Consider the following 14,917-nt stretch of genomic DNA (forward strand, 5'->3'; position numbering starts at 1 on the left):
TTTTTAGGCTCATCGTCCGACTCCATGTTCGGGGGACGGGACACGCCTTTCTGCCGGAGAATATCCGGCCCTTCAAGATCAGAGATCCGAACATAGTTCGTCTTCAATATAGTAGAAGAGTTGCTCCGCTCCTCGACTACCACTATCTGATGGGTGATCGGCGGAGTTTTGATTTCTCTCTGGTCGGGTTTAAGCCCAACCCGATCGTAGTCTGTTGCGACCCCCAAGGCGGCCATGTGATCCAGGAGTTCATTTAATGACGACAACTCCATTGGATCCATGCGGGCGGAGTATTCGGGATCGACGTGGAGGCGATTTTCGATGACTTGAGAGGTCATCGTCGGCTTCAGGGCCGACCCGGCGGTCATGACGAATCCGCCCAGCCGGAGAGTTTGGCCTAGGGCCAGGACTCCTCCGGAGATGATATTATCCTTGAAAAAAAGGCGGGCCATCAATGCTCTTTGCGACGACACAGCGGAACTCTCAATGAAAGCACCAATGTCGGTGTCAAAACAGGCGGATCTCGGGTAGGGGGTCCCGAACTGTGCGTCTAGGATCGATGGTAACAGGAGACGGGGGACACGATGTTGACCCAGGTTCGGGCCCTCTTTATGGAGGTAATACCCTACTTCCTGCTTGATTGATCTTGATGAATATGAGTATTACAAGAGTTGATCTACCATGAGATCGTAATGGCTAAACCCTAGAAGTCTAGCCTATGTCAATATGGTAATGAGTATATGTGGTGTCCTTTCCAGACTATCCCCTTCGGTTTATATAGACACCGAGGGGATCTAGGGTTTACATGGAGTCGGTTACATAAGAAGGAATCTTCATAGTTGGTCGCCAAGCTTGCCCTCCACGCCAAGTAGAGTCCAATCCGGACACGGTGCAGTCTTCGGCCTTCACGTCTTCACAGCCCATCAGCCCGGCCCACGGATAACAGGCCGGACGCCTGAGGACCCCTTAGTCCAGGACTCCCTCAAGGGCCTTGGAGGGCAGGCCACCAGCCCCCTCCTATATAAAGGTGCGGAGGCGTTGTGGGTAGCCGCCCTTCGACCCTTTCCCATTACCTCTCCCAACTCCTCCCACGTTTCAGCTGTACGCGCTTGGCGAAGCCCTGCCAGAATTCCGCTGCCACCACCACCACCACACCATCGTGTTGGTTCAGATCTCATCTACCTCATCTCTCTCCCTTGCTGGATCAAGAAGGAGAGAACGCCACCGAGCCATACATGTGCTAAACTCAGATGTGTCGCACGTGTGGTACTAGATCGGATTGGATCGTGAAGAGTACGACTACATCAACCGCGTTACGACGCTAACGCTTTCGGTCTACAAGGGTATGTAGACACACTCCCCTCTCGTTGCTTTACATCTCCATAGATAGATCTTGGGGGTTTCCTAGTAAATTTTTTGATTTTCATGCACGTTCCCCAACAGTTATCTTGTGTGATCGTGCATCGTGTGGAGACTCTAAGTCTGCCTTTCCATGATCCAGATCCACTTGATCTCCATCTGAAGCTCGGAGTGTCTCTATCCAATCTTTGATTCATTCCACCGCTTCATGTTCTTCATGATGCTCCTACCATCCTCACTCATGAAGCCATCAGGGAGTATATTTTAGTCATATATATCAGTTCTTTGGTTATATGAGTTTTAAATAAATGTAACCGTATTTTACATTCCCCAAGCCCTAAATTCATAGCGACCACCCTATCATATAACAATATAGAAGGAACTAGAAAAACAATTTGTATCAAAACAAATGCAATAAAGCACCGCCACTTAGTATAACCTATTGAAAGTGACCTTAGGCCTTAGTGACATTAGAGATTTATTTTTGCTGGTGCGGGAATGCGACGCGTAAATCACCCCCCCCCCCCCCCCCCCCCCTTGCGTGCTATTCGATTTGCGAAGCACAACCGCTGGATCAACCATTTGCAATTGTGGGAGCCAGCTTGCCGACTAATCACACCACCTGCGGCCTGGCTGGTAGTGCACATACATATGTGTGATGAAGGGTTGTGCACGCGATGTAAAGTAAGGCTTCACTCTTTTCTCAAGATTTCGAAATTCCAGACTCACCGGAGCACAGTTTCCAAAACTTCACTCTTTTCATTACCCGTTTGTACATCGTCATGGATGCATATAGTCCAACTAATTACAAAATGTATTACAAAGTCGCCAAATAATTGCCTTACAAAAGAAAGAGGGAAAGGCCAAGAACATAGACACCCCAAGGAAATAAAAATGTGACATGCCAACAAAGACTACAATATATATTAACAAGCCTATCATTGGCATGTCATCCAAATCGGGACATAAATCTATGTGAGATTTAAAACACCTGAATTCAGTCCCTCCCACCCGCACGCTGACGGCGAGTCTCAAAGTATCGAAGCCAGCATGCTTCTGTGCTGTTGAGATGCACACATCTAGACTGATTCACTTATTAGTTATTGTCCTTGAAGCCTGTAAGGAGGGGCTCTTTCTTCTCACTCCACTTGTTCAACCTTTTTTGTGCCTCCTCTACCTGAAGAATGTAGAAAAATTAACCAATGCAGTTATGTAGTGTATTTTTTCAACACATATTTTTGATCAGTTTGCATCAAGCGTATACTCTCAAGAAGGTTCTAAATCATGTGACGGAGGAATGGTGATGAGCAAGCAACATGTGTGCATGTTACATTTATGACAACATATATGGCGACAACGAAAGCTAGATTTATCCTTGGTCATCAGGGAGTTAATTTAGTATTCATCATTTACACTTTTGTACAAAAGAATGGAAATGCAAATTCAACTTTCTACACTATAGGTTTAATAACAAGCCATACCTCTTTCGTCCAGTCAGTTCTTATGGTGACCCACAACAGAATGGCTGTCTGCAATGCTGTTCCCCCAATCAAACCACCCCAAATACCCTGCAAGTAGGCATACGATTCCATCAACATACGTTAGAACACATAACTGAAGATTTTGCCATCACGGAATATATATGAAAAATTTACAGACATGTCCATTACCTTTGCGCCAAGATTGAAGAAAAAACCAAGAACAACACCAAGTGGAACGCCTACGATGTAGTAAGAGCCGACGTTCACGTAAGCAACAAATTGTTGCCATCCACATCCAACAGCAACACCTAATGTTTCCATACATGTTAGTAAATTTCAGTCATTATGAATATGTGGTATCTCAAGAGAGAAAATATGCATCACAAAACATGGTAGACTTGTTTCCCTCATTGTACCTTCACTTTTTTCCACTAAGGGCCTACACATTGTATTGCCCTATTCTTTTCTTGAATTTTGGTACTACAAAAAACTAATCAAATCACGGTACGGAAACCTACTATATCCCTGAAATATGTGTTATCACAGTGTGGAAAAATTTGCATCTCAAAACATGATAGTCATGTTTCCCTCATTTGTACCTTCATTCTCTTTTTCCCGAGGGCCTACATCTTGTAGTATCAATTTTTTCCTTTCCCTTTCTTATGCGAAAAGAGAGTACCACATTCTTTTCTTGTGCATAATACTACAAAAACTAATAAAACCACGGTAGGGAAACATACTATAGTCCTAAAAAACATGAAAGACCTATAAAGGACTAGCCTGGAACTTGGGAGAGAACTTTGCACTATAGAACTTTGCACTATACATAAATTGGAGCTATGTTTAACACATATGATGCAGTTGCCCCAAAAGTATAAAAGAGTCTACAGTCATTTCAAATATAGGTGTAGGTCATCTCGCAATACTCTGGTACGACCAAGCGCCATTGCCCCCTCCCCTCCCCTCGCGTCGCTCCCGCGAGCGACCGAGGGGATAACCCTAGTTGCCGGCGCGCGTCCCCCCTCCCCCCTCCCTTCCCTCGCCGCCGCCTGTCTGCACCGCGGGGCAAAGCCCGATGGGTGCTGGCGGCGGCGGGGCCCTTTCTCTCCCCGCTCGTGGAGGCTGGCGCGGGCAGGCTCTCCAGGGCGGCGGCGCAGCGCGGATCCAGGGCGCGGCGGCACGCGGCTGCGCTCGGCGTCTGTGTGCGGAGCGGCAGGCCTAGCGTGGAGGGCTGGACGCGGGTGGGTGGCGCGCTTGTGCCCGAGACGGCGGCGGCTCCGGCGTGGTCAGATCTGGCTCAAGACGGCGCGGGCTGCGGGCGGCATGGGCTGCAAGTGGCCACCTCTGTCGTGGCCGCGACAGGTGGTGGTGGCTTCGCGGCAGTTGGTGGTGGTGGTGCGGGCCGGAGGTTGGAGACGACGGCCGCGGTGGCTCTCTCGGATTTGACCTCTCGGCGGCGCGGGCCGCGATGGCTAGGGCTACGGGCGGTGGCCCTGACCGAGGCCCCCTCGGCTGGTCGGGGTGGCGGCGAACTGGCTGTGGCTGCGGGGGTGCGTGCCCGGCAGCTGCTGTGGTGGTGGCAGGTTGACTGCGGCGGCGGCCAGATTTTCCTGGCGTCGGCCCATCTGTAGGGTGCCTATATCGGCCTTCGACCCCTATCCTCGGCGTCCGTTCGCTTCTCTCACTGGAGGGCTGGCCTTTCCCGGCTGCGGTCCATCATCCGTCTCGCACCCGGTGCCGTAGGACCGAGCTGGTCCCGCGCCCGGCAGCAGGACCGGCCTGTCCCACGCCTGGCAGCAGGACTGCGCTCGTCTCGCGCCCGGCAGCAGGACCGGCCTGTCTCGCGCCCGGCGGCAGGACTGCGCTCGTCTCGCGCCCGGTGTAGCAGGACGGCTCGATGGAGGCTTGTTGTGGCCGGCCTATTGGGTCTCGGCGTTGGGACCGGCCAGGGGTGTGAAAGGCGGATCCATTCCGCCCGTCTCTGCGGTGGGGGTAGCGGTGGGGCTCGGGGGACTTGGTGTCAAGGTCTTGGATTCCGGGGCAGCGGCCCTGGTGGTGGTGGCGCGGTGCTCATGGGCAGAGCTCGTGCCTCGGCGCTGCCCGGCTGCCACGGCCGTGGGCGGCGTGGTAGCCGGGGTGTGGCGTTCGGTGGCGGTGAATGTTGGCTGGGGTGAAAACCTACTCTATCTTCGGACGGACTGGCGACGGCGAAGATCGCTCCCTTCTTGAAGGCGTCGTCGCGGCTATCACTGCCCGTCGTGGCGCTCCAGGGGAAACTCTGATCCTCGGATCGGGCGGTGGCGACGCTCCGGTGCCGTATCCTTCCTGAAGGCACCGCCTTAGAGCCCACGATTCCTCATATGCGGCTTCACTTCTTCGGATGATGCCCCGGCGGCTCTTGTAGTGCTAGGGTGTGTGTTGCTGCGCTCAGCGTCTATGTATCCTGCCTTGCGTGTGTGTGTGTTTGTGGTGGGTGAGTGCGGTTGTACCGGGCACTGTGGATCTTTGCTTTATATATAAAGCGGGGCGAAAGCCTTTTTCGGTAATACTCTGGTACGTTAGAATTTAGTAACTATGAAAATAATATAGATTGAATTAAAAAAACTGAAATTGCACATGAATTGTAACGTTAAACAAAACAGAAATGGGCTCCTATTGTTCTAATAATATACCTGCCATCTATCCTTTCTATAATTTTGTACTAACGGATTAGTCGAGAATCAAGAAATCACATGTTCTTCATGTAGAAAGTGTCTAAAATATTACCTGTCAGTACAGGTTGGATGCCACCGAGAACGAGTGTGACGGCGAGAAATGGGCAAAGATCCGCCACCGCATCCGAAACTGCTTCACCATCTGTGAATAAGTAGCTAATGTGGTTGCGAAGGCAAAGGATCACAACAGCAAGGATGGTAGAGATTGTTGTAGAGATCCCGGTCACGACCCACACAGAGAAAAATGCAGACTTCGGGTTGCCGGCGCCAAGCTCATTGCTCACTCTTACACTGAAGTGAAAAGGTATCCATTAGGTAGTTAGAGTACTTACCTAGTTGTCAGTAATCAATGCTATTGTTTATCAAGGCCTTTCAGTATAGACTTGCAAACCTTGCAGCGGCGTTGAACCCTACTGAGATCATGAACACCCAACCATAAATCGTCATACTGTACCGGCCAAACGCACAAATGAAATTTAATCAGCACCTACTCTGAAGATTGATTACTAGGAACAACAGTAAGTCTTAATGTCCAATGACACTCACCATATAGAGAGGGAATCCAGGGCAATCTCAGGGTTGGGGAGCAATCCAGCAATGATCACCAGCACCTGAAAGTACCATGTCTCAAGGCACAACATCACCGCAGACGCGGCGGAGAGCTTGAAGAAACTCGGCAAACCGGAGAAGGCCTGCCAACTGAACCCCGTCCACGTGTGCTGGCATGTCGGGCTGACGACGATGTACACAAATTGCGCGGCGACCATGATCCACCAGCTCACACTCAGCACCAACGAGGCACCGAGCAGCCCAAGGCCAACCTTGTACATGAGCACCCAACTCATCAACACATGTAGAATGAGCGTTGCCGTCGAGATGTAAGCACTCGGCAGAACGATACTCTGTGCCTGCAGGAACTTCTGAATCGGGAAGTTGACGGCGTACGCGAAGATTTGAGGAATCAGGCCGTACACGAAGATCGAAGCGGCACGGGCTATCTCCGGTGACTGTCCCATCAACAAGAGGAGTGGCTCCGAGAAAGCGTACATCAGAGCAAGTGGTATGCTGGTTAAGCCCAACAGTATGACGGAGCGCTGTAGGTAGATACCAAGCATGTCGTACTTGTGTGCACCGTAGGCCTGCCCGCAGAGGGTCTCCACTGCACTGCCCATGCCCAGCTGCAAAAACGTAATGCTAATAATTGTTAGGATTGTCACAAACTGCGTTCTAGCTAACTTGCAGCTTAGATTTAGGATAAATTAGGACTGCATGGGAAAAAAGGAAAGCCACAACTGAAATGAGCTTATTATTTTTCAGAATATGGAATGCGATTATGATTCACAATGATCTATATATCCAAGTGCAATGTGCTGTAGCACTACATCCTTAATACTGTTCCTCTTTTGTCTTCATTTGAAGTTTCATGGAGCTTCATCCCTCTAGATCAGATTCATCATTATGAGTTTCATATTGCTCCCTCCATGTCCTCCAATTTTTTTATCTTACATAATTTGCGAAACAATTTAGTATGTTTCATAGAGAAGAGCAAAAGAGCATGTAAACGTGTTTGATTTGCCAGGTTTCCAAGCAGACTTCTTATACTAGCAGTGTAACACTAAGTAAAATCTACAAAAACATGTGAAACGGACAAAATAGCTTAGAAATTAATTAATTAACAAATATGGAAAAAGGTACTGAATAACATAAAAACATTAATGAAGAAAAATGGACATTAAACAGTGAAGAAACACTGTTAAGCAACATGCAAGGAAACTTATGAATCTCAAGAGGCTCACTGAAATTCAAGCGACTTATTATCTTGTGTGCCTCATGACAAACTTTTTTTTTGAGGTACAGCCTCATGAAAAACTTAATAGAGTTTCATGGAGCTTCACCGCTCTTAATCAAATTCATCATTATGAGTTTCGTATTGCTCCCTCCATGACCTCTAATTATTCTTCTTACATAACTTGCAAAACGATTTTGTATGTTTCTTAGGAAAACAGCATGTGCAAGTGCTTTCAAGATTACCCGCAAAAAAGGTGCTTTCAGGAAAACAAGGAAATATTTTCAACTGGTTCACCGTTTGGTGGATGCATGATTCATTTGCTCGGTTTCCAGGCAGACTTCTTATATGTAGCAGTAGAATTACACTAAGTAAACTGTACAATTATATGTGAAACAAACAAAACAGCTTTTAAGACTAATGAATTAATAAATAAGGAATAAGGTAAATAACACCAAAACATTCATGGGAAAAAAAGGAAATTAAACAGTGAAACTGTTGATCAACAACCAAGGTGACTTATCAATCTCAAGAGAGTAAGCACATTGAAAATTCAAAGCCGCATATAATCTATGTCTCGCATGATTGCAGAGTAGGTGCATCCGGTCCCTGAGTCCATATTCCCATTTATGTGCAGCGTCCTTGGAAAATTAATGAGTTAACAGCTACAGCATCATGATTTGTAGTACAACTAAGTGGGGTCGAAATAGTACTTTAGAGTTTAGACTAGCAAAAATGCCCGTGTGTTGCAACGGGTGAAAACATCCCAGACGCCCTTACCCACTGAGCATGACTAAAAATCTCACCCTCATCCTTAGGCCCGCATCTTCCATTTCAATATGACATGAGACCCATGTTTTCGCTTGTCCTCTCTGCGTCCTCGTCGCCGGTGGTCGCAGTACCAGTTGTCACTAACCAAGGTTGGCCAGGTCCAATAACTGGATCGTTGAGCCACCTTTGTGTCCGGTGAGATCAAGAGCGTTGAGCAAAGATTTTTTTTATCATCCGACTAATATAATAGGGAAAAGCACTGCATATAATATATGTCTGTGTTATCACGTAAACTGAATAGTTTGTGTCAGGTAGGCCATGAAATCTTAGTTGGACTCCTATTTTTTTTAGGTGTAGTTAGACTCCTTATGCATTGTGACGGTGTCACTGGGCCGAGCGAGGCTGGTCGTATGTGAAGACGCGATGGAGAAAAAGATTCCTTCGATATCCCTTGTTTAATAAACCGAACTAAAACAATGCATCCGGGGGCATATTTCAAAAATTCACCTAGTTATATTAGTAGTATAGATTAAAAAAACTTAGCTACAGTGCCTCCTAGTTTTAAAAAATTATTCGTGTTTTGAAAAAAATGTTTGCCTTTTCAAATTCAAAGTCCAAAAAATATTTGTGTTTTAAAAATGTTCGCAAATTCGGAAGAAACATTCACTACAGTACCTCCTAGTTTTCAAAAATTGTTCGTGTCTTAAAAATATTCAGCTTTAAAAAAACAAAAAGCTATTTTATTTTTAAATGTTCGAGATTAAATTTATTGTTCACAACTTTGCAAATATTCAAAAAAAATTGTTTTGCTCTCAGTATATGACGCGGCTGTGTCTTAATTTCCGAAGTCGCGCCCCCAAGTAACAGCAAGCCTCATTTAGTAGAGTGGCTAGCAGTTTGAGGTGTCAAACGTGAGCACCCATCCCGGTTCTGTGCGTCATAGATTTTTTTGGCAGAAACAAATCGGAGAACGTGGGTGCGTTGACGTACGAAAAACATGTGGGTCCCATCATAAATTTTAAGTTATATATAGTAAAAATGCCTTTATCGAGAATGACATGAGACCTTTTTTACGTAGGGCGACGTATAGACCTTTTTAACGTAGGGCGAAGATTGATGGGACAGGTCACGTCATTAGACAAGCGTATTCTCTGCTTAGGAATTAATTGGCAATACACACCATAATGAAAACCATATATATTCACCTCGCGTAAGGCGTGCTCTGCTTAGGATTTGGGAGAAATGATGGGGCTGATATGGTAGGTTAAAGTCATGCCTTCACTTAACTGAACACACTACACTAGTAGACGAAAGAAGCTACTCTATCACTTATCTAGAAATTAATGAAATATGCGCAGCAGATCCCTACAGTTTTTCTAAAGAAAAGGATCCCTCCCAAACTTAATATAAAACGTTTTTTGACACTGTCATGCACTCTTAAAACGTCTTACAAAATATTACAGAGCAGTACAACTATCATAGACGGAACTAGTGTGGGAGGTGGCAAGTCGATTTTGAGCATTTCACACCTGCCACATACCACACGTACAAGACGGGCCACGGGGTACCTCCAAATCCGGAATACAAGTCATGAGTCATTGGCTTGTGCCAAATAGGCCTGCCAACCATAGAGACCCCACTCCATCCATATATAATCCCACTAGTAACCATGTAATCTACTGTAGGAAACATCTATGTCACGCTCCGTCGATCTAAGGAGTGGTTGGGCTGTGGCCATCACCTAGCCATTGATTAAGACAGGAGAATATCCTCCCTATGTATATGTCCGCGACGACAAGAGTCCAAAATACATAGATGGCCACTCATGCAATATTAATTGTTGCGGCTGCTACCGAGCGACCGCTAGAAACCAAACCATACATATCTAACCCTCATATCGACCGGCGATTCATGCATTTATTTAGCGTGGTCACAGTCGTCAGTGTACATCCCGAATTCCCGATCGACATTATCTCTCCCATGTCCACGCCGATGCTAGACCAGGTTGCCCTGTGACCAACGAGATGGATGGATGGATGGATTGAGAGGCACGCACGTCACATTCGACCAGGTTCAATCCCCGCCATGTGCACGACCCATCTAGAAAGTGAGCAGGCAGGACGGGGCCACGGGGGCAGTGCCAAGTCGCCATGAATGAATGACTGGCTTGTGCCAAGTAGGCCTGCCATGTGCCATAGATCTCTCGCGAAAGACACTAGTGTACTTCCACTGATCCAGCCCTACTAATAACGATCGACAAGAATCTACTCCCACCAATCTAATCTACGGGTTACCAGAATCTAATCCACTACTTACTGTAACAGGAAACAATAGTACGTACTTGGTCTAATCTAAGCTGTGGGCGGGTGGGTTTGATCTGTGGCCACCAGCTTGCCAGCCGGGGACTACTGCATGCCTGCAAGATCCACGACCATCGGAAAGCATGTGCTCTCAAATCTCAGAGATCCTCCCAACATTTCGATCTACCCGATCGAGCATGTGGTCTCAGCAGCTCTCAATGAGCATGGGCAGCAGGAGAAACACAACGCTACTCGTCGGCTCATCAAACATTTCCATCTACCCGGCCGATGGAACAGTGCGGCCACGTATAGAGATGAGAGGAGAGAGTCGTGACGTACCATGAGGCCGTAGGCGAAGGTCTGGACGCCGGTGTTGCCGAGCGAGGCGGCGGCGAGCTCCAGGTTGCCCAGGTGGCCCGAGAAGATCTGCGTGGACATGGACATGACGTAGTTGATCATGTACACCACCACCGCCGGCGCCGCCAGCCGCGACAGCAGCCGCAGCTCGACCGCCCCCGCCGCCCACACGCGCTCCGCCAGCGGCGCCGACGTGTCCGTCAGGATGCTCTCCAGCCGACCCGGCGCGTCATGCTCATGCTCATGCTCGTCCCCGCCAGCCATGACGCTCGTGAGGTTTGGTAGCTAGGACAGGAGAGACTATGGCCAGTAGCTACTAGCTAGCTAGCTAGCTCGTATATATGGTGTATGTGCCAGTGTTCTCTCTCTCTCTCTCGGCGTTGACGCCCCGGTCGCCAATACCTACTACAAAAATAGTTGATTGCCTGGATTCGCGCTGACAGTGGGACTCCCCACGCTCTGGCTCTGGCATCACCACGGCATGCCTGCCTTGCAAGTCGCCGTCCACGCACACCCACGATGTTCGCGCGGCCACTTGCTGACAATGGTAGCTGGTGGTGGTGACTGCCTCTCCCACGCCGGCGCCAGCCCTTTCAAGGGGATGGGGGATCCGGGTCCAGACCTAGCTAGTAGTCCGGTGGCTCTCCTTCATCACCCGATCGATCCGCGGGGGAGTGGGTAGGTAGTGTTACGCAAGTGTAAGTGTGTATGGACACCATGCATGTGATGTGCGGCGATATGATGCGCGTACACATGGGAAAGAACATGGTCTTGGTTTTAGCCAGCTTGATCTTGCATCCGGAGAGCATCTATAGCCAGACTTCCCAACTCCGGCCATCAAAATCCCACAGACGCTCCCGGGCACACGGACTTATCCGGACGGCCCCTCATATATCATGCCCGGCATTCGCATATCTCAAAGTTCGGACAATTGAAATCATGCAAAGTATGCACGCCCATCGTACATGCCAATGCCGCACGTAAATAACAAATGTTGATACCAAAATACATAGTTTTTAAATAAAATTTATTTTTAAGTGCACAACTCAAACATTAGCTCTTTGATTTCTATTGTAGATCCACATATGCTGCACAAGATGATTGAGTAGCTGCGCATGCACAACACAAAATGGATCTGGTAGGACGAAGGGGTGGATTTGATGCAATTTGAGATGGGGTAGGGCTGTTGGATCCGACGTGGCTGGTGTGCCCGGGCGCCCCATATTTGGGTTGGATATGAGGGGTGTCGGCCAACCCGGACATTTTAGGCCCGTTTAAGAAGACCGTCTGGACCGCCCCTCCCGGACGTTTCAGGCGGGGTTGGGCGCCCGGCTGTAGATGGTCTGAACCCCAGTTTCCATAGCAATTATGGCTGGATATACATTTCACTAGAAACACTGCGACCGATCTTATGTTAACTAGTACTTCCTTCATTTCTTTTTAATCTTCATATAAAATTTGGCCAAAGTCAAACTTTATCAACTTTGACAAAGTTTATAAAAAAGTACAAGATTCACAATATGAAATCAATATTATTAGATGCATCATGACATTAATTTTCATACCGTATAGATTTAGTATTGTAGATGGTGATATTTTTTCCTACAAAGTTAATCAAACTTTATAAAGTTTGACTTTGGTCAAATATTATATGCAGACTAAAAAGAAACGGAGGTAGTATACATATTGCTATAATCTTTCTTTGGTTACGAGATATTATTTGAGAAATGTAGTTTCCCTAACAATTATGGTTGGACATACATGGCCCTATGAACACTGATTAAGTGTAGGATGGATCTTATGTAAACTTCTATATCACCAGAATCTTTTTTGGCTTCGGATATATTATTTGAGTGCTCTGCTCATCATGCTATAAGTTGTTGTAAATTTCTATGATATTATTTGCACATTGCAGCTAAGTAAATATATTATTCTCGTTCCTTTATCCTTCTCATCTTATCCGAATTATTTTCTAACATTTTATCCTAAAATGTTAAACTGATAAGAAATAACTCCACACTGATTTAATCTGAACACTCAAATCCTAAGATATTTTTATTTATTGGAATTGATGCTATATATAATTGGGGGTTTGAAGGCTCGATAACGATACTTCCCCTCCTCCCCCCGCTGGCATGTATGGTGGTGCTCAATCCAACTCGAATGATCCGCGCATGACATCCTGATCCACCTGCTGTGGGCGAGGAGATCATGGTGTGGCATTGGAGTCAGTTTGTTTATCACTAGTTTGCGGCGGTGAGGGCCACAATGGCAGTTTGTGGATCTGCAAAGCTTGATCAGTTGATCTGGTGTAGGGGTAGCGACGCTAGATTGAGATTTATGTCTCTGGTCATCGATCAATAGTAACACGTCAGGGTGGCGAGCATAGGCGGTTGGAGCCTTGAGGGGGTGTTTGGTTGCAAGGGACTAGACTTTTTTTAGTCCCAGGGACTAAAGAAAAAAGGCCCTCCAGTAGTCTTTTTCTAGTCCCTATAGAAAAAGTCACTTCTGTTTGATTACATAGGGATTAAAAGAGATTTTTCCTAGTCTAGTCCCTGTAACCAAACAGGGCCTGACGTGGTGAGATGTGCAGCTCTATGGCTCTTCTCTTTCTATGTCGCCACAACGATGGCGGCGTAGCACCCAAAAGTGACCCGGCCATGTGTTCTCTTTGGGTGACTAGACATGCGTGGGCGGATTGATAGAGAGGTGGATGGTTACGTTGGCGGTTGACGGATGTTTCTTGATTGAAAATATTATTTATCTATGTGTCGTTTTGCAAGCCATCAACCACCCATGCATTATCCATAAATAAATCGAACCCATGACACACGAGCTTGACTGCTGGCAGTAAACAAACGTGAAACATTACGTAGAACCGGAGGTCACTATTCCACCCCTGAACACGTCATAATCCAAGAGATTTTTGACGCTTCGCCTAAGCTGTGGGTTATGCCAGCCTGGAACCGAAGTAAACCTAGCAGGCAGAGAAACATAAACACTCCAGTACTTGCTAATTTGTTTCTTTATTGACACTAATTAATACTCCGGTACTTGTCAAGGGTTGATTACGCATTTCGATCTACTCGATCGATCGAAAGCGAAAATGGGGCATGTCATCAAGAAAAGGTACCCACGCGAATGATTTATAGCTGAAGCTGCCATGAGGCCATAGGCGAAGGTCTGGACGCCGGTGCTGCCTTGCGAGGCGGCGGCGAGCTCCACGTTCCCCAGGTGGCCCGAGAAGATCTGCGTCACCACGGCCGGCGCCGCGAGCCGCGACAGGCTCGCTCCACACGGCTTGGCTGGCTGAAATCTCGATGACCTAGCGGTATACTATCAGCTTGGACCCACGCCGGCGCCGTTGTGGTTGCGGCGATACCTGGCAGTCGTCCGCACCCACGCGATGCACGCGCGCTCATAGCTGAGGGCATCGCCCATCCGTTTGCCTCCACAAGGAACGACGGGCCTGTCACCACCTTTCCAACGACCCTGTCCAAGACTTCAAGCTATCTACTCCCTCCTTCCATTTATATAGGGCCTAATGTGTTTTTCAAGACCGCCTTTGACTATTGATAAGAGTAATAATACATGAGATGTATATGTGAAAATTATATCATTGGAAGTTCCTTTCACATACGAATTTGACGGTATGCTTTGTGTAACTTGCATGTCATATATTATTGCTCTAACACTTGGTCAAAGTTAGTCTCGAAAAACGATTAGGCCCTATATAGATGGAAGGAGGGAGTATTATCGTCTCTTTCCCCTGCATGCTTTGTTTACAAGACTAGTAGATTACGAGAAACGGGAACGCCACATCTCTAGATCTCCCTCAACGGTGGAGCATTGGCCATGCATGCCTTTAGTTGTGTCAGGTGCCACTCGCGCGACACATTCCATGGCGATGCATGCATGGTCCAGACCATGCTACGACATTTCTTTGCCCGATCGTCCCCACCATGCATGTTCAAGTAGCCGGACATTTCTTTGCCCGATCGTCCCCACCATACATCACAGTCGTTATCAATTTCACGGCCATGCTACGGTCCATACCAACTACGCTTGGAGATGCATTGTGCACTAGAAACACATATTAAGTGCTACAACACGGAACCGGATCTTGTAACATTGATAAGGAATGTTAGA

General features: G+C 47.4%; 1 protein-coding gene across 1 annotated transcript; it reads right to left on the reverse strand.

The window, feature by feature from the left end:
* Nucleotides 1–2,103: 2,103 nt before the first annotated feature.
* Nucleotides 2,104–11,130, reverse strand: LOC109783888 (protein DETOXIFICATION 40). The gene is made up of 7 exons (XM_020342467.4): nt 10,751–11,130; nt 6,101–6,732; nt 5,946–6,002; nt 5,607–5,845; nt 3,030–3,148; nt 2,841–2,927; nt 2,104–2,536 (listed from the first exon to the last, which is right to left on the reverse strand). Exons 1-7 carry the CDS (start codon nt 11,030–11,032, stop codon nt 2,456–2,458), a joined length of 1,497 nt encoding a protein of 498 aa, XP_020198056.1. The 5' UTR covers nt 11,033–11,130; the 3' UTR covers nt 2,104–2,455.
* Nucleotides 11,131–14,917: the final 3,787 nt, after the last annotated feature.

The sequence above is a fragment of the Aegilops tauschii genome, chromosome 3, assembly GCF_002575655.3.
Source record: "Aegilops tauschii subsp. strangulata cultivar AL8/78 chromosome 3, Aet v6.0, whole genome shotgun sequence".
Classification (NCBI taxonomy): Eukaryota; Viridiplantae; Streptophyta; class Magnoliopsida; order Poales; family Poaceae; genus Aegilops; species Aegilops tauschii.

Excerpts from the sequence above, each read along its gene's own strand:
- LOC109783888 (XM_020342467.4), bottom strand. The coding sequence starts at position 11,032 with ATGGCTGGCGGGGACGAGCATGAGCATGAGCATGACGCGCCGGGTCGG. Across the intron at positions 6,733-10,750 it reads CCTTCGCCTACGGCCTCATG|CTGGGCATGGGCAGTGCAGT; the intron begins GTACGTCACGAC and ends ACGTTTTTGCAG. Across the intron at positions 2,537-2,840 it reads GAACTGACTGGACGAAAGAG|GTAGAGGAGGCACAAAAAAG; the intron begins GTATGGCTTGTT and ends TACATTCTTCAG.